The 23,305-nt window shown below is 41.7% G+C and overlaps 1 protein-coding gene across 1 annotated transcript in view; it reads left to right on the top strand.

Annotated features, from left to right (window-relative positions):
- The window catches only part of EXD3 (exonuclease 3'-5' domain containing 3), a 297,266-nt gene that overhangs the window by 104,104 nt on the left and 169,857 nt on the right, over positions 1-23,305 (top strand). Inside the window, 6 exon segments of the mRNA XM_040531839.1 lie at positions 8,046-8,099; positions 8,679-8,818; positions 9,643-9,743; positions 17,118-17,168; positions 17,171-17,190; positions 19,907-19,945. Of these exon segments, the coding sequence (XP_040387773.1) occupies positions 8,046-8,099; positions 8,679-8,818; positions 9,643-9,743; positions 17,118-17,168; positions 17,171-17,190; positions 19,907-19,945 (405 nt within the window).

Genomic DNA, 23,305 nt, shown 5'->3' with positions numbered 1-23,305 from the left:
GGGAAGGTTGATTCTCCATATTAAGTTCAGTAAATATTTTCTGTTTCAATTTGAATAGTGTGGGTTATCTTATTAAAAAAATCAGTTGTTAAAATTTGTCATAAAATAAGTTGGAGTAGCCACAGAAAAAGCTCCATAGACACAGAATGCAAAGTTTTTGTCGGCAACACATACTAATACAGAAATAGTTTGATAATTCAGTAGGAAGAGCAGCCGACCAAACAGCTAAACTTAAAGGAATACAAATATGCTAAGGTCAGGAAATGCACAGCTCAACCAGCAACATGACCTTAATTTTTTTCTGTAGCAATGTTTTGAACACTGTTTCAGGGATGTTACTGCTTGTAGTTCTACTTCATAGTGGTGCTTGAGTACACATCATGTATTTTTGCAAATCTGTCAATACACATCAGTGTTAAAATTGACTGATCACCATAATGGATGTTCAGATTTTAGATTTCTTCACTCTGAACTTTTTGAGCTATTCTCAGGACAGTGAAAAGTCTCTGATTTTGCTTCCTTCCCCGATTCCCCACTTAAATTGCAAAGGTTTGTTCATTTCATATGGTATTTGCACACATTTATATAAAAAGTATGCACTTGATTTCATTGTTTCTTTTAAATTAAAAATATTTGATAAGGAAACCAAGGAAAATGTAACAAGGGATGTTTCTCATGCAGAGATGATGGTGTCAGTCTCAGCCTCTTTTCTTATCAACTTAATCTACTGCTTTAGTTGCACATTGTCTGCAAGATGCATTGCCACTTGAACAGAGGTAGCCAACCTGCAGGCCATAGACAACTCCATAGTCTGTTCCCAAACACCACATCTTCTGGAGCCACTTTCTGCTGCCGGCATCTGTCTGCTGAAGTGGTTGGGAAGGAGCTTGAATGTTGCTGGGAAATAATAATTCAGATGGTAGTACTCTGCTTCTGCTGCAATTATTACTGGGCTCTCGTCAAGCAAGGAGAGAGTTCTCCGAGAAGAGGCGTCAATGTGCAGCAGACCTACCCATACAGAGAGTCTGGATCTGGAGAATCTGGGGAAGGTGGGTGGCCTGAGTACACAGGAAACTTGGGCAGTGCTGTAGAGGATCTTTAAGTTGTGAGGGTGCACTGACGAGTTAAACCAGGTTTAAAACTGCTTTGAGTGACCTGAGGAAGACAAATCATTGCAGTGTTTTAGTTCCCTCTTCCCTTCACCTGTATGCACACGTATTCCAGCCTTGACTTCTACTTCTCTTTCTCTTCCTCAAATTCTTTACGTATGACTAGCGCATCACCACTTACTTTTGACTGTCTCACCCCTTATAAAATATGGTCAGGCTCTCTTGAAAGTAGACCTGGTAAATCTCATGTTTTTCTTGTTTCTGAAGATCTGCCCAAAGACAGCTGTGTATATTGTGTGCTCTTTAAGCAGGAAGTAATTAAACATATAACCTGATGTCATATACTGTGCAGTGATGCATTGTGAGAGTTTGAGCAAAGTTGATTAGCCACAAGTTTGAAAGGAGTGATTCCAAAAACACAAAACAGATGTTCCCAGTGATTAATAAGTGATGTGCCTTTTAGTCAATTATTTCTACCATTATTATGTATCTACACTTTGATCACCATGATTTGTCTTAGACATGACATTGGATCCTCCTCTGCAAATCTCACTCTGTTGTTTGGTCTGTTACATGGGTTTTCAGAAATTCCTTCACCACTGGTTTAGAAATACTACCGTAAGTGAGGCATATTTACCTTTGTGTTGTCTCAACTTGCTTACAGCAGGGCTAAGTAATGCAGGAGTCATCAGAAACCATTTGTGTCTGTCCTTCATCATCACTCCAAGCAGTGTTACTAGCAAAAGGTTATTCCTCTGATGCTAACCCCACCGTGGGAAAATTGCCTAAATTGTCAGTGTAGACACCACCCAAGTGCACATGCCCTTGCAGATAAGATCTTGTGTGGCTTCCTGCGCTTCATACTGTATATGGAAAGAATAGTCATTTTTAGATGAGACAGAGCCAAATGCATTCAAAACAAGTAGAGAGAATCAGGTATTGGTGTATGTGTGTTTGCTTAGAAGCAGTCATCATTTTCTCATATTCTTGTTTTTGCAGTTGCATGACTAGAAAAGTGGTCTCTCGGTGCAGTGGCAGCTGCGGTGCTCATGGCTTGGCCTGAATGCATCAAGTTCATGTAACTTCCCCCATGCTGTGGTCAGTGCACCTCCACACTTTTTAGATATAAATTAAAGTATTTTTGTCCACCTTTGAATTCTTTCCCATCCGCATCCAACCCTCCTTCACTGCATTTTTTGAGACTTTATCCTCAGTAAGCAAAACAGCAACAAAATGTCCAAACATGATTTTCCCTTTCCCCATAATTAAAGAATGATCTAAAGCTCCCTGAAAACAATCAGAAGACTCATAAACACTGAGGAGATTTGAATCAGGTGATGGGTCATCACCTTTTTTCCTGTACTGCTAAGCAGTGGCTTCATCGTGCACGTGTCCCCTGTATGTTTGGGGAATGAAAGGAAAGAGAGAGATCCAGCTTTGGGGCCAGGGCTGGGGCGGGAGTGTTGTAATATAGGTTAAACACTTGTATGTGTTATTTCTTTGCTTTTATTAGATTGCATTCTAGGAACTCCCTCTGTTTGACATAGTTTTGTGAACAGACTATTTGTATCACATAATCACCTGTCAGGACTGTAACACATTCTCTTTCATAGATTGAGGGAGGGCGGATAGACTGTCTTAATAAATTGACGATATGTTGGAGTTCACCAGAGCTTTTCGGTGTTCTTGTGCAGTAGCTCTTTTTTGCTTTTGTTTGTCAGCTGGTGAAGTGGGGGAGGCATCTGCTGTTCAGGATTTTGGTTGCCTTGCCGTTCCAACCTGAGTTTGAAGATCTGTAGCTAGACTAACATGACTGTTAGCTTCCAGCTACCCTGGCTAGTCTCCTAGCACAGCTTGGACAGTGCAATTGCATATGGGGAAACGTTTGTTGGGTGGGAAGGGGGATTCTCAGCATTTCAATTAGAGTGTGCTGTCTGCCTAATTGAAGTGTTTGTTTTCTAACTATAAAATGAGTCTATGAATGAGGTGTTGCTTTTCTGGAGATTTTATCATCTATAAACAGACTTAAAAATAGGGTCGCTTTACACAAAACTTGTTTGTGGAGTGAAACAATTCAAAACATGATAATAACAAAACAGAATCTTAAAATAGCCTAAAGTTGAGACCACAGACACAGCTGCCAAGCACTTTCATCTTTATTACAGTTACTCATATCTCTTCTCTTATTATTCCTATTGTAAACATGCTGATTTTATCTAAGTTGTCCTCGCTATTCAGCCAGCCAGCCCATGTAGCTGCACCCTGCAATCCAGACTGGTTGGTTGTTCCTAAGGCCTGGGTCAGGCATCACCTTCCACGCTTCGTGCACGGGAAAGGCTGCTGCCCCACCACTGATGGCACTCCTGCTGCAGGAGGCTACTGCCGCCGTCCACCAGCAGCAGTTTGTCTGACTGCTCCATCACCTGCTGTAATTGGATGATGTTAAAATGGTGTTAAGAACCAGCTCATGTGAATTGCTTGAGTGTTGGTGGCAGGACAGTGTTCCTTTGGCCCGTAGCAGCAGTGGTGTCGTGAGGTGGGTCTGCCACAGCGGGGTTTGGAAGGTGCCGTTTCTCCACACGCTGGCTACATGGATAATCATTGCCCTCCACCCTGTGCAGAGCAGTATACACATCCAGCAAAAGAGGTAAACCTAGCCTAACACAGCGTGTGTTCATCTGATTAGGTCACCCGTACTGTTAATAGAGATAGAGATAAAACTATGCCATTTAGATAACAGTTCTGCAATTAGGTTAATCTGAACATGCCTGTGAACATTAAAAAGCTATTAGGGAAACAACTGTGTGCTTGCATGCTAAAACTAAGAGATTACTTGTTTAATAAAAGATACAAATGAGATCAAATGGTGAAACAAGATTTTGAGAGTTTTTTTTTATTTGGCCAACTGAGGTAGCTGGGAAGAGGAAAAAAATACAAAAACAGCCGTTGAAGTTTTGGAGACACAAAACCCTTCCTCAAGTCCAGAACAGACGTAGCAACATTCAGCTTGTGTACAACTTGAGAATAATTTCTCTGCTTGCACTTTATGATGTTAATCTGATAATTTGAGAGAAAAGGTACTTGATGCTCGTGGAGCAGAATAGCACATTTGGCCTTAAACTGGTGGATTTAGTTATCAGGTCTGGAGTGAGAGAGAAAATTTGTTGCAGAATTAGCTGGGCTGAGACGTTATTATGTAACTTTCTATTCAATATCTGATCTGTATCACACAGTCTTTATATTAATGTTAGTTTCTGGTTTTGTCACTTAAAGTTCTTCTCATAATTTCTCTTTTTGATCAAGCATGGACAGTCAGTGTTTGTTTTGTAAAAAAAAATAATAAATAAATGTATTCCCTCTGATAACTGGGCATCGTTATTCTGCTGGACAGTCAGAATGAACTTAGGTGGTGTCTGTTGGTTATTTGCTTTTGTATACAGTCTTTGATGCAGTGGATGTAAAACACATACATTTTCCAAAGGTAATGCTATCCACAGCTTCTGCTGCCTCCTACCCCCTCTTAGGTTGTTTCTCATGTTAAATTTTTCTGTAAAGGTTTTGTGCAGTGAGGGATAACAGTGAGGTTTGTATTTGCGTGGGGAGGGGGGGCAGGGAGGCATTTTTTACTTTATTATCTTTGTTTACATATTCTAACATGTAACAGTTCAAAGAAAAAACAATTAAAAAACCACAACCATCATACTCTTGATCTCTTTCTCTCAAAGCAAAATGAATAACAATATCAGACAAACCTGTTGAAGAGAATAATTTTCCTGTAAGGCCTAACCTATTGTTTTTATCCTCATCTGAATAAATAGGCATTTGTGATCTATGTTGATGAAATATTCTGTTTCTTTAGCTGTTGCTTAGCATTACAAGCATGCTGCAGTAGGGTCAGAGGTGCAGCACTATCAAACTTAGGTTTCAACCTTCTTGGAAAACACAGCCTAACTTTTTGCTAGGTCATGTGGAGGACACTTGATTAAAGCCTCCTTGTTACATAGTTAACAATTATGTTAGTACTAATATGTAAATGTGTTAGAAGGCTCCTTGCTCTTACTACATCATTTACTGGAAGAACGCACTATACTAAAAAAAGTCATTACATGCTTATTTTTTATTTGAGATCCAAGTGTTCTCACACATACAGAAATTAAACACTGCTAACAGCTTAAAATCCTGATTAGTTTGTGTGCCTCCCATGCAATGCACAGTTAGATATTAATATATTTCACAGAATCACAGAATGGCTGAGGTTGGAAGGGACCTCTGAAGATCATCTAGTCCAACCCCCCCGCCAAGCAGGATCACCTAGAGCACCTTGCACAGGATGGCATCCAGGTGGGGTTTGAATATCTCCAGAGAAGGAGACTCCACAACCTCTCTGGGCAGCCTGTCCCAGTGCTCTGTCACCCTCACAGGAAAGAAGTGCCCCCTCATACCAGTAAAGAAGTGCCCCCTCATATTGAGCCGCAACCTCCTGTGCTTCAGTTTGTGCCCGTTGCCTCTCATCCTGTTGCTGGGCACAACTGACGAGAGACAGGCTCCATCCTCTCGACACCCTCCCCTCAGAAATTTATATACATTATTGAGGTCTCCCCTCAGTCTCCTCTTCTCCAGGCTAAACAGGCCCAGCTTTCTCAGCCTGTCCTTGTGTGACAGGTGCTCCAGTCCTCTAATCATCTCTGTAGCCCTCCTCTGGACTCGCTCCAGTAGTTCCATGTCCCTCTGGTACTGGGGAGCCCAGAACTGGGCACAGTACTCCAGGTGTGGCCTCACCAGGGCTGAGTAGGGGGGCAGGATCACCTCCCTTGACCTGCTGGCAACACTTCTGAATGCACCCCAGGATACTGTTGGCCTTCTTGGCCACAAGGGCACATTGCTGGCTCACGGTTGACCTGCTGTCCAGCAGGAATCCCAGGTCCTACCCCTCAGAGCTGCTTTACAGCAGGTCAGCCCCCAACCTGTACTGGTACTTGGGGTTATTCCTCCCTAGGTGCAGGACCCTGCATTTGCCTTTGTTGAACTTCATAAAGTTCCTCTCGTCCCAACCCTCCAGCCTGTCGAGGTCCCTCTGAAAGGCAGCGCAGCCCCCTGGGGTATCAGCCACTCCTCTGAGCTTTGTGTTGTCAGCAAACTTGCTGAGGGTGCACTCCATTCCTTCATCCAGGTCATTGATGAATAAGTTGAACAAGACTGGACCCAGTACTGACCCCTGGGGGACACCTTTAGCTACAGGCCTCCAACTAGATTCTGCACCACTAAGCACAACTCTCTCTGTTGTCTAGCCAATTGCCAGTCCACCTCACCATCCACTCATCTAGGCCACACTTCCTGACCTTGTTTATGAGGATGCTATGGGAAACAGTGTCAAAAGCCTTGCTGAAGTCAAGGTAGACCACATCCACCGCTCTTCCCTCATCTACCCAGCCAGTCATCTGATCACAGAAGGACAGCAGATTAGTCAAACATGACTTCCCCTTGGTGAATCCATGCTGACTATTCCTGATCACCTTCTTATCCTCCACATGCTTGGGAGATGACCTCCAGGACGAGCTGTTCCATCACCTTTCCAGGGATGCAGGTGAGGCTGACTGGCCTGTAGTTGCCTGGGTCCCCCTTCTTGCCCTTTTTGAAGACAGGCATGATATTGGCTCTCTTCCAGTCCTGAGGCAAATATATGTCTGTAATTTCATATTTCTGTAGTCACCAAGCTGAGACAGGATAGACAGTGGCTGAGCCAGTTCTTCTCACAGCCTGACTTACTGCAGTTCGCTATAGCTGAGTTTCCTCATCTGCAAAAGATACTGTTTGGGGGTTAAGTTGTGAATGTGGCAGGTCTTTGTTATCAAAGATTTGTAGATACCACAAATGGGCTAAATACAGTTCTTACTGTCTTTCTGATTGTGATCATAGAATCACAGAATGGTTTGGGTTGGAAAGGACTTTGAAGCCCGTCCAGTTCCAACCCCTGCCATGGGCAGGGCCCCCTGTCCCCAGCCCAGGCTGCCCCCAGCCCCATCCAGCCTGGCCTTAGGCACTGCCAGGGATGGGGCACCCACAGCTCCTCTGGGCAGCCTGGGCCAGGGCCTCACCGCCCTCATGGTAAAGAATTTCTTCCTCATGTCTAATCTAAACCTACCCTCTTTTAATTTAAAGCCATTCCGCCTGTCCAGTCACTGCACTCCCTGACAAAGAATCCCTCCCAAGCTTTCCTGTAGCCCCCTTTAGGCACTGGCAGGCCTCTGTGAGGTCAGCCCGGAGCCTTCTCTTCTCCAGGCTGAACAACCCCAACTCCCTCAGCCTGTCTTCATAGGAGAGGTGCTCCAGCCCCTTGATCATCCTCATGGACTCCTCTGGACTTGTTCTAATACTTCCATGTCCTTCTTGTGCTGGGGGCCCCAGAGCTGAACTCAGGGCTCCAAGTGATGAGCCTTAGTACATTCAGGGGTCTGGAGCTAGGCAGAAATTATACAAGCTAAGACCTCTTGATTTGAGATTCTTTCAAATATGAGTAGTTTTCACAAAATAAAACTATTTTACAAAACTTAAAAGGCACTGCAAGATGTATATTCAAGTTAATTCAGAAAGGTATAATGGGTCAGGATTTTTTACAATTATATTGCTAGAAAATATCCTTCATATCTAAGTTTGTCCAAGCACTTTACTTTCTCTCTCTCTTTCTGCCAGACAACCTGATCTTTAGTTTTTATGCCAGGGTATGCTACTGCTGCTCACAATATGCAACGCTGCCAGGACTGTTCTTGTATATTTCTAAGTGGACTGTATGTGGTCAAATGTTTATACTTGAAAACATAACAGAAATAATTATCATATTAAAACTTTCTATAGTAGCATATATACTTAACTTTGGAATAACACCGTTCATCCACTGTATTTTCTTTTCCTAAATACACTTTTTTTTTTTCTCTCTAGGCAGCCATACTGAGTATTAAGCTAAAATTACAGCCAGATCAAGATGTGGAGAAGGTGAGTCATTTCCTCTGCAGGCCTCTCTGTCTTCAGATCCACGTTTTGTTATGCAGCGCATCCATGAAGGCCCTCCAAGTTATGATGTGTTTCACTTGAGGCTTTATCTTGTTTGCAAGAAGTCACTGCTGCATTGCTAAAGTACCTTTACATCTGGAGAAGTGACAGACTATATTTTGTTAGACCACATTAAAGCTTATTAGACTATTTTTCTAGCTACAACCACTGCAATCAAAAAATCTACCTGTGTTCTTGACAAGTGTTTATCATTATGGTAAATTTTATTGGTTTTGCTACTTTCAGGCTTTGCCACTTCAGCTAATGTTTTATGTTGGAAATGCCATATCCATCTTTTAGACAACACTAGTTTATTAAGCAAGGGTTTTGTGACTTGCTCACTATGTCTGAGCAGCAGGGGATGAGACAGCCCTCTGCCAGGTTTCAGTCCCGTTTCCTGCACATGAGCTGCAGGAAACCTTCCATGCCTCCTGCTTGCTGCAGCACTCAGACTGCTGAACATTGTGATCAAAGGCAGAGCATAACTGTGTCATTTGCACTAGATGTTATTTCTTTTCCTAGATGTGTATGCCACTACTGTTTCAAGATAAAATTAACTTGATGGAAGATTATGTGGGAGAGTATCCTGAGCTCCAGTGCAAGCTCTTACAGATCCTGGACACCTGGTGTGAACCTGGTTTTAATATCAGAGACATTGCAAGGTAGAAATGTTTGTTGAATTTCTAAACAGCTGGGGCCAACTGCCTGCCAGAGGGCACTATGTTCTTTGGTTGTCTATCTAAGATTATTTTCTCAGCATAATGGAGTGCAATATATTTATTTTTCAGCTGAGAATGGGGAAATTTCTGGCATCTGTGCCGGAGTCTTTTCAAATGCCTTAGCCAGTAAGACAGAGGTATCTTTCCTATTGACAGATGCTTAGCTCCTGACAGGAGAGAGGAGTACAAAATGAAAACTATGTAGTAGATCTTAGCAATATAACAATATCAAAGCTCCCTCCAGGAGGTTGTACTAATCAGACTCTCATGCTTTGCTACAGACAAGGCTGAGTTTCAGTATCGGTTGTACAGGTTTGGCAGGAAGATAATACTGTGATGAAGTGGCAGAAAAACAAGAGAAGCAAGTGGTTAACCTTCATGTTCTGGTGAAATAGTTGTGTGTGTTTTAATTTATAAATCGCTTCTCAGTAGAATAGCTCCTGTCAGTCACAAAGCCAACAGTACAGTAAAAGTCACAATGTAGATGCAATGGTTGCAGTCTTAGTTCTGAAAGAAGATGAAGGAATTCCTGGCTTTCTCTTTCTTCAAAATAAGTCTCTGGTCTTGCTACAGTCTTTGACTGGGAAATGTGTGTGGTTGTATTGTTGGCTTTTTGCTGTAACTCAGGAAAGGTAGGAGACTTTTCTTACCAATACCTACCAAACCCTGATATATCTGCTGTTAAATATCTACTGTTTGCAAAACCTTAGGCAATTCCACAAAGGTGTTGTGTTTGTGCTTTTTTTTCTTATTTTGTTTGCTTACAGACAATATCAAGGTCTGTCCAGGTACAAACCAGACAAATTGAACCGCAAAATGATAAGCAAGCTGGTCTTCAGGCTCCTAGACCGATTTAACGTAGATCCAGGTATGTGATATTGCAACATCTTCTGGAGTTATCTCACCAATAAAAAACAGATGAAGTCAATTTATCTTCTTCCGTGTTCAGCAAGGAATCTCTGCTGTAATTTATCATGGGGAGTTTCAGAGTTTAATTAATGGTATTCAAAAACAAAGTTGGTAAGTTATGGGAATTACCACTTTGTGCTGTCATAGAATGAAGTGCTTGTGACTAATACACTGCTTCTTCCATGATATGAAATAAATCTTGACCTCAGAATAGCTCTACGTAAACACATGATGGTCAGCTTTGAGTTATGACTCCATTCCGCTCACATAAGAAGCAAGTCATTACTCATCTGCAGATCTGTTTTCTTGAGTTGTGAGTCTGTCAGTACTGAAGCGATAACCCTCGGGAAGCAGGAGCCTTACAGCCCTTTGTATTCTTTCTGTAAAATAGGGTTGGCAGCAGGGATTTTTAAGACTCTTCCAGTCTTCTGAGAGAAGTAACACATTGCACATCATTGAATAGATCTGCTTCACTACCAGTTGTCTAATAAAATCTTTGTTTTGCTTTTGTTGTTAGTGGAGACTGTTGATCTTTTCAGTTTTCTTTGGGACCTTATGTTGGAAACCTTTAGATGCACCATAAGGTTTCACCCTACAAAGCTTTCCATCATCAGCAGAAGATACGCAATTCTCTTTTCTTGGACTGAAAAGTGTTTTCTAACCACAAATTACGGGCTTATTATGCCTGGCAGCAACACTATATTGCATATTAATCTTCACATCTTCAACCTGCTGTTCAAAAGTTAATAAGATAATCCTTGCAGACCCCCATTGGAGGATAAGTAAATATAATTAAACTTAGCACGTTGGTGTGAAATCTGAGACACAAGGGGGTGATTTATTTAACATCTAAATCCTTCCGTGGAGTTTACTAGTCTTCAGTAATTTTTTCTCCTTTGTAAGACTGGTCATTCAGTAGGCTGTATTGTCCTTTATGATCTGTAAAGAACATTGAGTTTTTCCCCTTTCTTTTTGAAAGATTCACCAAGGGTATGGTGTTAACTGTAAACATGAAATGCATGTGAAATTTTGTTCACATGCAAAATCCTGAGAAAGTTTTTTAAAAAAATCTAGCAGAGTGAGAAAGAAGAGTATGTACCTGTTGATCTCAGGTGCTCTCTGTGGGATGACAGCGTGTCTTAGCCTGTTGATGGTGTCTCAGATATTGTTGCTGCCAGTAATAATGCCAATCTCTCACTGGACCTCCACAGTAGGTTCATGGGTGAGGAGCTCCCTTGAGATACACAGAACAAGAGTCTCTCCTATAGACCCTATTCCTGGCAACGCTTCCAGAGAGTGATTTATACTATGCCAACTTCAATTCCTACAATGTAGGATAAGCCAGGTGCTAGAGAGGACTGACCCTTCTATTGATGGGAGATGGGATGTGGGCTACTGATTTAGAGAAGATGCCAGACTTGGGCCAGCTAAAGCCAAGGTTGTCTGATTCTCACGCATAGACTTATATATGAAAGTAGATGTTCATTTTTTTACCTAATATCACATGTAATTCAAAGAAACACTTTACTAAAAGGTTGGCCTCAGTCTCCTCTGAAATGCTTTGGAAGCTTTGAATCCCTGCAGAGGAATTTCTGCCTTAGTGCTGGTTCGTCTTGAACTGAATTGGAAAATGGTGGCAGTTTTCCCCTTCTCCCCTCCTTTTTCCTCTCTTTTCTTTAGTGGAAGTAAATCTAACTGTGATGAAAGAGAGTTCAAAAAGGAAGCAGACTAGGTAAAATATACAGATTAAAAAACCTAATTGTTCTTGTTCTGAGCAGTTCCATCAAATTCTAGCAGTAGGGTGAAACTCACACTTCTTGTTACCTAACCTGGTTGTGGGCTTGCTTGATGCCGCAGTCTTCTGCTGCTTTCTGTCTCCTCTTCTCTCATGACTCCTACTCACTGTAAGAGGCTGAGAGCAGCAGCAGCAGAGGGAAGTGGCTTTTGGTGAGAAAGGCTGGAGGAGGACAGGGTTTCTTGGTATGAGAAGGCAAGCTTATACGTGACTTAGTTATTGTAGTTCCAAATCCACTTTCATATTTTGCTACCCAAGAGCTCACTGTTGTCCACTTAGAAAGTTTCACTGACTCCTAAGCAAAACTTAGGTGTGTGTTGATCAACATCTAAGGTTTGAAACACTCCTTGGAACAGCCAGTCTTAAATTTCAGAGCCAGAAAAGAGGTGGCCCAATAAAAACAAAAGGTCTGGAGCCTCAGAAAAAATAAGCCATCATCATAGATTAGTCCACTGTTTCTTTTTCTGACAAGAGAATGTTGGCATTCCTGCTAACACATACAGCAGTGGAAGATTTTCTTTTGAGTCCCAGAGGTGTCCCAATAAACTATGCATGGATTTTATATAATTAGCTTTACTGGGGAAGTAAGAGGCTGGGCAGAAATGGCAATGATTGAGGAAACAGAGTTTTATAGAGTCTTTTCTCACACATGGGTCAGTTTATGCACTGGTTTAACAAGCCTTGTAGCTATTGCAGGCTAATTACTTAATATTCTTTGGAGACCCTGTGAGATCGACATAAATTTACAAATAAAACTTTTAGTCAAAACAGTTCTCAGAGATGAGGAAACAGACCATCAAGTCTCAAGAGCCTAAAGTACAACTGTCCTTATTTCTTGGACCTTAGTACTCATGGCACAATAAAGCAGATATTAGTGGTGTTGATGGAAAAGAGATGGTAATTGAATGTGCAGTTAAAAGTTGTCTTATAGCAGCATAACAAATTGCTTAAGCACCTTAATTCCTGAATGCTATGAGTGTGTTCTTACTGTAGTCTTTAGAAAGTGTTTTTAATATAAACCTAAAGAAATGTTCTTCATTTAGTCACCAAGTTGTTCGTCTTGGTTTAACATGTATTTTAGATTCAGTGTGAATTTTCTAAATGAAGCCCCCAGAGCTGTCTTGTGTGGTAAAGTGTTATCACTCCGATGGTGTTGGGGCAGCAGAGGGCAGACGAGGGCTGCTCAGTAGTCGTTGCATTTGCTCAGGTAAGGCACAACTGTCCCCAGGCTTCTCCAGGTCTGCCAGAGCTGAGAGCAGGGGGTCAGCAGTCACCAGGGAGAGCCCCACAGGGACCCGTGGGTTCACTGCACTAAGCACTTTGAAAAGATGCTGTGCCAGAGAGAGTAATGACTGTTAAAACTCTACAAGAAAGCCTTTGGAAGGAGGATAGTTCAAATGTTTTTACCTTTTCCTTGTTAAGAGCAGAAGATTATTCCTTTCCTTTCCATATGCTTCACAAGGGTTTTTACCCCCACCCCCCCCGTCCCCCCCCCCCCCCCCCCCCCATTCAATGGTGATGTCCCTTCAAAGTTTTTTATTTAGCTCTTGAGTTACATGCCAGCACATTTCTGTATAACAGTGTGACTAGGAAGCACCTCTAGGCTTAGACATTAGAAGGTAGGAGCCTTCTGCTTCTGAGGTGGAAGTAGCTGTGGAGTCAAGCTGTCGAAGGAGAAGGGAAGTGAACATCCAAGAGTCCATCCTTGGCCCTTACCTTCTCAAAAGCATTTTTTCCTGCTGAAATACAAGTAGTAGAAGATGATCTGCTTGAGACAAGACAAGCTGGCCAGCAGCTCCAAGCTTTCTATTGGAAAAGTCATACCACCCTTGTAGTTCTAAGCATGAATTTGTCATATGCAGATGTGTGTAAAGACTACACTGGAGCTTCTTTTTCCTTTAGGCATAGATTGAAACTTATATGCTATGCTCACTGTTCTTTCTTCAGAGTCAGCCAATGCTCCAAATAGCAAAGCTAGCAGGTACCTCCATAGTTTGGGGCCAGTCTGGGGCTTCTGCTGTTTCACTTTCCCTTCTAAGGACCATTTACCCTGATCTTCAGTGGCACAGAGCATATTATGAGAGACAATTTATCTTTGAGGCTACAACAAAAAGAGGTTTTCTTGAGTCCTGCCCTACCCTCCAGTAATTCGCATTTAGGGAATAATTTCATCATAATATACTGAGATTAATGCACCGTTCACTCCTCATCAGATTCCCCAGCAGTCCTTAGCAATATCAGGACAAAAGCCTCTAACATTTCAGGTACTCTGATTTTATTAAACCAAGGCTGCTTTACTTTGTCCCAAAACAAAGTGTGCTTTGTGTGGGGCCTTCTGTTCTGCCAGGGCAGGGTAAAGGAATCTCACTGTGAATGGAAGTCAGGATCTCAGTATAACAGGAGGATCAGGTCTCCATCCCAGCTCAGGAGGAGTCATTTGTGACCTGGGAGCAACAGCCACACACCACACCTAAAAATGTATTGCACCATGTCCCCAGAAGACACGTTACTGCTGTTACATGAGTGGAATAGGTGTGTATTAATGGTTTCGTTCTCTGTGTGACAAATGGATTTCATTTTTACTTCCTCTCTGTTACTAATAGTCACTAATTCTCTGCTAATGGCTGACAACAGAATGGAATTTTTGCTTCTGAGTTAGTCCCAGATGTGAACTGTACCTCAGATGCAGCACTGTTGTGGTGGAGCTGCCAGGTTAAGAATTAACACATGGCCAAGAGTTGCTTTCCCTGTATTATACTGTTTGTATTCCATTGGTGCTCCACAACCCAGTCATGATTCCCAAGCCCTCCACAGTACAGACACTGAGTAGAAGGATGGTTTCTGTTCTGAAAAACTTAGGTTGTTGTCTTTTGGTTCTGCAAACAAAACCCTGGTTTTCACTCAGGAGACTTGAGTTCAGATTCCTGCCCAATCTTAATGAGTTGTGTGATCTTGGGTAAGTTGTTCTTCTCTGAGGTGCTTTGATTTCTGCAAGTATAAAGCACAGATAGTTGTGAAACTGCAGTGAAAAGGTTTGGCAAAGATTCTGCAGGCCACCTGTTTCACCCTTCCTGCCCCAAAGCCAAAGGAGCTTTCCTTCTATTATTTCTGTATAAGATGTGTAACTTATTGTTAGACCTCCAAGATGGAAAGTTTACAACCTCCCATACAACCTATGATAGTTCTTCCCTAGCCTTGCTGTTAGATTTTTTTTCCTCCAAAATGTTAACTGGAGTTTCTCTTGCTGTAAATTAAGTTCATTACCACCAGCTTTATCTACTGTGAATGTGGAGGTCTTGAAAACCCTTAAAATGTTGCATTTGACCGTATCGAAAACATTACTGTAATAAAGATGAGCAACAACTGCTGCTTCATCTTTATCCAGGACACAGCTTACTGAGTCACAGAAGAGTATCAGAAGGACTGATACGACGTGGTTTGTGGGTTTGGGTTTTTTTGGACAGTGCAAAATCTGTAACAAATCACATTTTCTAGGTGCTCACAAGTAATATGTTTGTTACAGTATATGTCTAGAAAATATGTTTACTTTTCCAAATACAGTTGTACTATATTTGGAAACTATAGTACTATAATGGTTTGTACTTTTTTGTAGTAGTTATTTGTACTTATAGTTGTATAGTACTTTTATAGTACTATGGTTGTTTGTACTTTTTTCAACTTTCTCCCCTGTGCTTCACATCTTCTCAAAGGTGACTCTTACACAGTCATGGATGGGTTACACGAGGCCTAGGATTTGGAAGCATATACTGCACCTGAGTGCACATGCTAACCTGATTGTTCCTTCTCTAACCTCAGTTATAATCCATTTGTTGCTCTTTTTCAGTTAGCACCTCTAGTTGGGCCTCCTCTAATGAAAAGTGAAGAAAAGCAAGTATTGTAATCATTTTCATTCTTCATGCCCTAATTCATCAGCTTTCCTTTTCTATCAAGTGACTGACTAGCACTTTCCCTGGTCTTCCTCTTTCTACAAAAATATTTTCAGAATGATTTTTTCCTGCCTTTGTGGCTTTTGGTAGATGCATCTCATAGTTAACTTTGGGCTTTCTGACTTTTTGTGTTTGTGTTCTTCTTTTGTATGTGTCTAATTCAGTTCCACTTTCTGTGTATTTTCTTGTTGTATCTGCAGTCAATAAAAGCTTCATATTTACCAGAGTTAGTCTCTTAGTTCACTTCCAGTTTTTCCATTGCCAGCTCTTACCTTCTTTTCCCCTTATAAACTATTTCCACATTATAAATTATTTCCAGTTCTCTGAGTTTATTGAAGTCCATTTTGTTTTTATTTTGCTGTTCTTCCTTTGAACTCTTCAATTCATTGTCTGTCTTACCAAGTTAGCTTTCATCCTCACGTTTTCAAGTAGTTGCTCTCTGTTGTTTATAATAAAATACAGAAAATGGATTCAAATTCAGCTTCATTCTCCGTCAGAATAGAAAATGTCACTAGTTTCTTTTAAAATGTTCCAGAGTATCTGTGTTTTCTCTGTCTTGGCACTTTAATTCTGATTCCAGAGTCTGGTATTCAAGGATCTTTCTTCACCTGATCTTTCTTCATTCTCTCCATTTGCAGTCCTCTGGGCATGCCACGTGAGACAAGGAGAGTCCTGTGCTCTGAGGCCCTCTGAATCAGTAGCACTGGTTTCTCCTGGTGTCCGCCGAATGCAAGTGAGGCTGCAGGGAATTTTCACTTTACTGTTTTCTGTTACTATTTCTGAATGTTGATCCTGCTTCTTCTGGCCACCAGCGAGATGGTTTTAGCCACTGAAACCCCAATGAAGGCTTTGGTTATGTCTTTCCATGTACATGCATACCAGCATTTAGCAAGAACTGACAGATACGTATGCTAATCCTATCTAATCTATTTTATCTTCTACATTTATCTCTTGTTGCATTGGATTTCAAAACAAGGTGCTACGTGAAGATCTTGTTTTCTGCAGTTGTTATGAGGCATATCTAATGAAGATGGCAGGAATAAAAATAAAAACAACTGCTGCGTGCTAGCTCAGCAAAACAATTGTCACCTCACTTTTTGTATGGATATGGAGTCTCTTTCATGGGTATATATTTTATTGGATAAACCATAGACACAAGTGTAAATCCTGAGTAACATGTTCAAAACTGCTTCAAAGGATTAACAGCACAACTTCCATTTAAATCAAAATTAATGCAGCCTTTAGAGACTGGAGGTGTATGAGGATGCAATGTAATTAAAGGTGTGAAGTCATTGACTGTGAAGGATATTGAACCAGCAAGTGGATCTTATCATTCAGGGGTGGTAGAACCAGAGATATCAGTAGCCAAGGATTAGCATTGGTAATCGTGGTTGAAAGTGTAAATAACAGTTTATAGTTTAGATAAGCTGACAATGTGTGTGTCTGTCCCTCATTGTTCTAAGTTTGATGGCATCCTGCCTTCCATTTACTGAGTTCAAACTTGGGGAAGGAAAAATGTAATGTCTAGACAGTAAAATTTAACGGAAGTTCAGCTATGTTGTATACTTAAATGTCATTTTCTTTCTTTTAGCTCTCTGCCCTAATGTCATAAATCAGCGGCACTTAAGAACTCTGCATTATCTCTTTACAAGAGGTTTGTTGAGGTACGTTTCTTTATTATGTGGCATGGGTGTGAATGAGTTTTCTTATTTATTTTTGCATTTCAGATAACTGATATAATAGAGATATATTGATTATACATGAACAAGCTCTATATACATTGGGTACGCCACTGGACCTGTACTTTCTGTGATTGAATAATGTGTGTGTCCATTCATATTCTAATGACTGGGTGTTACAGTTGCACAGAGCTGGATGCTTTTCCACCTCAGCATCTTTAGCAGCTATCTGGGACACGTACATTGGGATATACATGGGTCAGGGTGGAATCTCCATGTGTCCAGTTTCAGCCATCTCAAATAAACAGGGAGCATATCGGATAGAGATTTGTTTTTATTACCACTATTATTACTTTTAAGAACAGAGTTATTTAAGCACTCTGCATTGCTGGGTTATTTGTAGCCACTACTTTGATTTGGTATTGGTGGCCTGGCTGTGATAGTTATGCCACAACCTGCCACAGAAGCTTCTTGTGCTAACAGCCCTGTTACTGCTGAGCAAAATGGGAGTACTTACAGCTTCTGAGCAAATCTCTGAACTAACTTTATTTTTGTCCAATTTCTGAGTCTTCTTTCCAAATACGCTAGTGCTTGTCCTGACACTGAGGGCTTGTGGAAATAGGAAGATGCAATTATTTTTTTCTGTGGAGCAGGTTTCTAGGAGGCAGCTTGGAGTTTGACTTGCAGTTCATTGCAGAATGACTTGACAATGCTTTCTCCTCCCCTCTCATGAATGTACTGAGCCAAGTCACTGCCCTTTGGATGCTCTCAAGCACACTGCAGTGGGAAGCACATTTCTCTTCTTGTTAACAAGGCAGTTTTGGTGCTTTTCTTGATTGTCTGGCATTCAGCATCATCCTGTGCCTGGAGACAGATAGTTCCAGCTGAGAATAAACTTTTGTTCTTCCTCTTCTGAAAAAAACAGCTTGCTTGCAGGTGTTGTATCCAGGTATATTAATTGGGCTGTGAAAGACAGGGACCACAGGGGACTGAACAGCACAGATAAATGTTTTCATTTCATGAATTTTGAATTACCAAGATGTATTTGCCAAACATTTTAATAGAGCAGTATTTCATCTGCAGTTCATAGACAGCTTACTCCCTGTAGATACAAGAAGCTTTTAAACAAAGATTTCAGAAGCCCAGCAGGTTGTTCAGATGTCCCTATATATGGTACTATTGATCCAGTCTTCAGAGATTCAGTTTTCAGGAAATGAGACACCTCCTCCAAAAGTTCCTGTTCTTTTGTTCAAAAGAGGATTTGTTTGATGTTTACTTTGGACGCAAAGATGGGGTTGAGTGGTGGTGATCTGATGACACCATTCTGGCACTGGCAATTCTGCTTCCAGGACCTCCTGATCCACCAGTGAAGGCTCTGATCTGCCTTTCCTGCCTTCCAGATCTATTGACACAAGACCTGGGGAGGCTTGAGCATTTCAACGTCCTTCAACTCAAGGCTTTAATGTTGGATGGCATCATTTTAGGGAGCTTTCACAGTGAGAGAGAAGAAAGCATTGCTCCAGGTGTATTTATTTAGCGGAGTGAAATGAATTTTTTATCTCATGTTCTGCTCTCCCTGGCCTTCCATTTCCTTTGTTTTGGAGTTTATGCGTGGTTTAAAGTATCCAAGCTGGCCAGTTAATTCCATTAAGGTACATTTGGCAGCTGTTTCTGGACACCATCCCTTCTTCTGAGAGCTCTTTGGTGTTCTGTGTTTACCATTCTCAGCTGTGTATGAGGCCTGGTCAAATGGCTACTTTATCTCAGTAGTATTTAGATTACATGCTTGTATATCCCTGAGATGTTTTCTCTGAGGCTCTTTTACTCCCTCTTTGCTCCTGTAGCTTTCCATAAAAGTGGCACTGGTAGTCACTGTTACCTCTGCCAGAAGTGGGGGGTGAGACTCTGGCCTGGAAGGCTGATCGGTCTCTTGCAGCTTGCATTCTTGGCAGAGTGGAGAGTAGGTCCCATCCCAAGTTTCTCCCAAGGTTGGCTCTGAACTGCATTTGAATCAGAATATTAACTTAATCAGTTTCCTTTCCCAGGCCTCATGATTCCAGAGGATTTTTCATGACTTGGCTGTGGAGAAGAGTTTGTCTTTTTATATTCTAGAGCCTTGCGGATAATCCCTGAGATCATTTCCTTACTGGAGACTATGGGGATAGCTCTCCATTGGGCTAGCTGCTGAGGTGAACAGTCTGCGGACACATTGCAAGTCTCCTGAGGTGGAGGCAACAGCAGTGATCCACGTGTTCCACCAGAGCATGGCCTATTTCAGCTGTGCTTAGCAATGTCTCTTGCATTGCGAAAGCACCACTCAAGCTTTGAGACCTTCAGAAATTCTGCTGCACTTTGCAGAATCTTGTTAAGGTGATTATTTTTTTGCGAATGAGTCCCAGCTCCAGGTAACGAGGAGTGTTTGGGGGATCTAGGTGAGGATCTGTGTTGCCTGTGTACTTTGATCACATATGAATTTTTGTCTTATGTGCTGCAGCCTAAACAGTTTCTGAATTACTTGATCTAAGCTGTATTTTTCTGCCATGCCCTCCCTGGTTGGTGACATAGGAGAATCAGGTTTCCAGAGCATTCCAGTATGCGTTCCTCAATCACAGTTGATGCAAGTGTCTAAGAACTTTTTCAGCTTGTTATATGTAACATTCTTCCTTTTCTAAGGTGGCTCACAAGTAATTTGTCTTTTCAGAAAACCATGACTCAGGAGAATTGGACAGATCATGTTCAGGTGAGTATGGATTTTCTTCTCCCATTTTCTCAGGTTTTGCTTTGGAAATTATTTTTAAAATGTTCAAAATATACAACTCTGGATATCGGAGTCCAACAATTACAATTTTGCACTTCCTCATAATTTTGTACTCATATAGCAAATAGTCTGTACAGGGAAGAGCAAGAAAGAAAAAATGGTTTTGAATTCCTGTTACGTCTTTAAAAATGGTCTAGTTTAGCTCTAGCGTTTAGATGAGATTATCAAGTAAGTTCTTGTACTTCCATGCACTGATTTGTAAGTAAACACTACAAATATTGAGATTGCTTAATTACAAGGAGGAAAAAAGGAAATTTTCTTCAGGCAGCTGACAAGTTGTATGCATAAAACTGGACAAATATTAGATTCCCCCTACGTGCTCCACTGATAATTTTCAACAGGTTTATTATGTGACTGTTAGATACCGTGGCTTCTACAACTTGTACTGTAGGACATGAATAGTTTTAATGACACAGGAAGAAAGGAGCAGTATTTTTTTTTCTTGGTGTATAAACAGGAGAGTTCAGGCAACTGTGTTTTGGCCTGATACTACAATAAATACGTATGTGACAATGAAATGTTAGGAAATTCCATGGTGACATGCCATTAGTGACAATTTATATGCCTATAACATCCCCATGGAACTGCAACTTTATGGTGAGTGTTGACTCCTTTTCTATAACTCCCTCAGTTTGAATTCTGCAGCCATTAAGGATTTCTGACTGTCAGCAAATTCTGCCCATGAAAACCCATTTGATCAGTGTGGGCCTCTGAGTGGTAACAAGACAGTCCAATTACTAATGATGAGATCTTGAGATCTTATGCAGTATCTGTGCACACTAGATATGGCTGCATTTTAAGCATGAGATGTTTCTTCTCTCTTCCATGAGGTGTAGAAGGAAAAAGGACAATGCAAAAGCATGAGGTTGTTTTTTTAAGACAGAGGTGGTTGATAAGATGTCCACCATCCCTTCATGGTAACTGTTAAACCTACTGAGCATATTCAGTGTTGAATATTCAGCTTCTATGTGTAGTTTATTGTACCCATGCAGAAGGCTAGACTTTGTGAGAAATGAAGGGGCCTTGCCTCTTGATCTCAGTGATCTTATCCACTGTAGGAACTTTCAAGCATTTTTGTGGGTTCCCTTTGATTCTCACAGGCTTCAAGGCCAGCACAAGTGCAGGTATCTTGCAGGATCAAGACCTGAGATGGGATTGGCCACGACGGTGTAACAGACATCTCAGTCACAAGTGGCTGTACTTTGGTGTATGCAGTGAAGGGGTTTCTGCCAGCACCATGGTAGACAGTGGGAAAAAACTCCTAGTTAACACACAATTGCAGATCATGTCAGTCACTTGTGGAGACCTGAGACTTGGGAATAGATACTCTCAGAAAGGTTTGGTGCCTGGTAAGAAAGCTCCCTTGTGAACTACACAGAGCTCAACTGGATGATGGACTATGGCAGGAGGTCATCTTTGCTTTTTCAAACTATTGCAAACTTCATATTTTCCTGATTGCTTCCAGCTTATTCAGTTTTGATAGCTGTGTAATTATCACACGAGTAGTGCTTAAACTTGCCTGTTATCAACCCTGACTGTTAGTGCTATCAGAGATTACTGTCTTTGGCACCACATTAAAGCAATCAGAACCTGTACCTATGCATCTGGAGGAAAACGAACTAATCATATGTGCAGATAGGCTTCTGCTTCACACTGCTAGCAGCATGGCCGCACTGAACAAAAGAAAAGTTACAAAGGAGGAATCTCTGGGCATGTTTTGCTTTTCAGTGCAAAAAACAAAGCTGACTTTATCTTTTTTTGAAAGACTGGGCTTTACATGAGGGAAAGATTCTGCTTCTCATTCAAATTTTCACCTATGACCTGGCACATTTGACCAAAAAAAATATGTATCTATTAGGTGGCACCTTGTAGAACTGGAGAGAGTGTTTGTGTTGTATGTCTCATTCATATTCTGGTTCAGGCTTACAGAGAGTTTCTATCTCCTGAACTCTGCCTGGTGACACAGCATGAAAGATGCATTGCACTGAGTAGGAAGCAAAGGGTGAGATGCAGCGTGACCTCTGATCACCTGGGGGAATGGGAACCAAAACTCCTGAAAGGCTGAGCAAGCTCTCAATCAGAACTTTTAGATAAAGTTTTCAATTTTAGGTCAAAAGAGGTTGAAAGCTTACATGGGTTTAAAATTCATTTTTGTTTAATTCTGTGCTGCATCCATAACAACAAAAAAAAAAACAACCTTAAATTATGTAGGTATTAAGAGCCTGGTCAAAGTCCAGTCCCTCCCTGTTCAATGGTGCTGGTCACATCACATTCAGTACAGTGGACGATAGACATTTCTGGGTTAGTATTTCTTTTTGTTTTCCCAGAGGAGTACAAGTACAGAATTTTCCTGTTGCTGCCCAGTAGGACAAGCAAAACTGTGATTCTGATTGCTCCTACAAAAGGCAGAAGCTCTGTAGTTAATTGTGGGGCCAACAGAACTTGTTTTCAGCCCTGTAGCAAACTGGTTTTGCCCCCTCCTCCTTGCCAGCTCCCGTGCTGCAGATCTGTTGGCCAGGCTGTGGCTGAGCAGGCAGCGATGGCAGCTGCGGGCAGGCAGAGGAGGCTGGAGGGAAAGCAAAGGGATCAAAACGTCTTCATACCCTAGGGAAAGTGCCCTCATCAACTGCCTGTTGGCAAGCCTGTCTAGCCCAGGAGGAGAGCTACATTTGTGCCTCTTCTCCAAGCATAGGTGCCTTGGGGGCAGAAGGAGGGGAAGAGCACTCTTCCTGCACAGTGCCAGCTGTGTTGCTATTCATTAGCTTGCCTAACTGATTCTGTGAGCTGCATGGAAACACGCAGGGGAGAGAGTGCCTGTCTTCACAAGCAGAGGAGAAGGTGTGTAGGATATTGATGGTAGATATGCAGGGGAAAAACAGGCAGGGCATGAGCCAGCTGTCTGCTTTGCTACGTACCCACTGCTTCCATTTTTGCATGCTTAATGTTTTTCATAGTCTTAATTAGCATAAAGATAGTAGAATTGAGTACAGCAACCACAGAACAGTCAATATGACGCTGATCACACACATACAGGAAACGTCTTACTGCCAGTGGCTGCAGAGAGCACTTGGCCAGCAGCAAGAGGGGCTTTTTGAATGTTGATGCTTGCCTGGAAATTCTGCAGGAAACAATAATTTTGAGACTAAAAAGCATGGAAGGCGTTTTTCAATCATCTGCCAAGCTTTTAAAAAGCAAGCACACACAGATCAGTAACATGTATAGGAGGCACAGTAGGGAAGCAATCCTGATAGCAAATGTCGCATCCGAGTGCTTTAGATGTCA

The sequence above is a fragment of the Cygnus olor genome, chromosome 19, assembly GCF_009769625.2.
Source record: "Cygnus olor isolate bCygOlo1 chromosome 19, bCygOlo1.pri.v2, whole genome shotgun sequence".
In the NCBI taxonomy this organism is placed as follows: domain Eukaryota; kingdom Metazoa; phylum Chordata; class Aves; order Anseriformes; family Anatidae; genus Cygnus; species Cygnus olor.
This window is presented reverse-complemented; position numbering and strand designations above follow the sequence as displayed.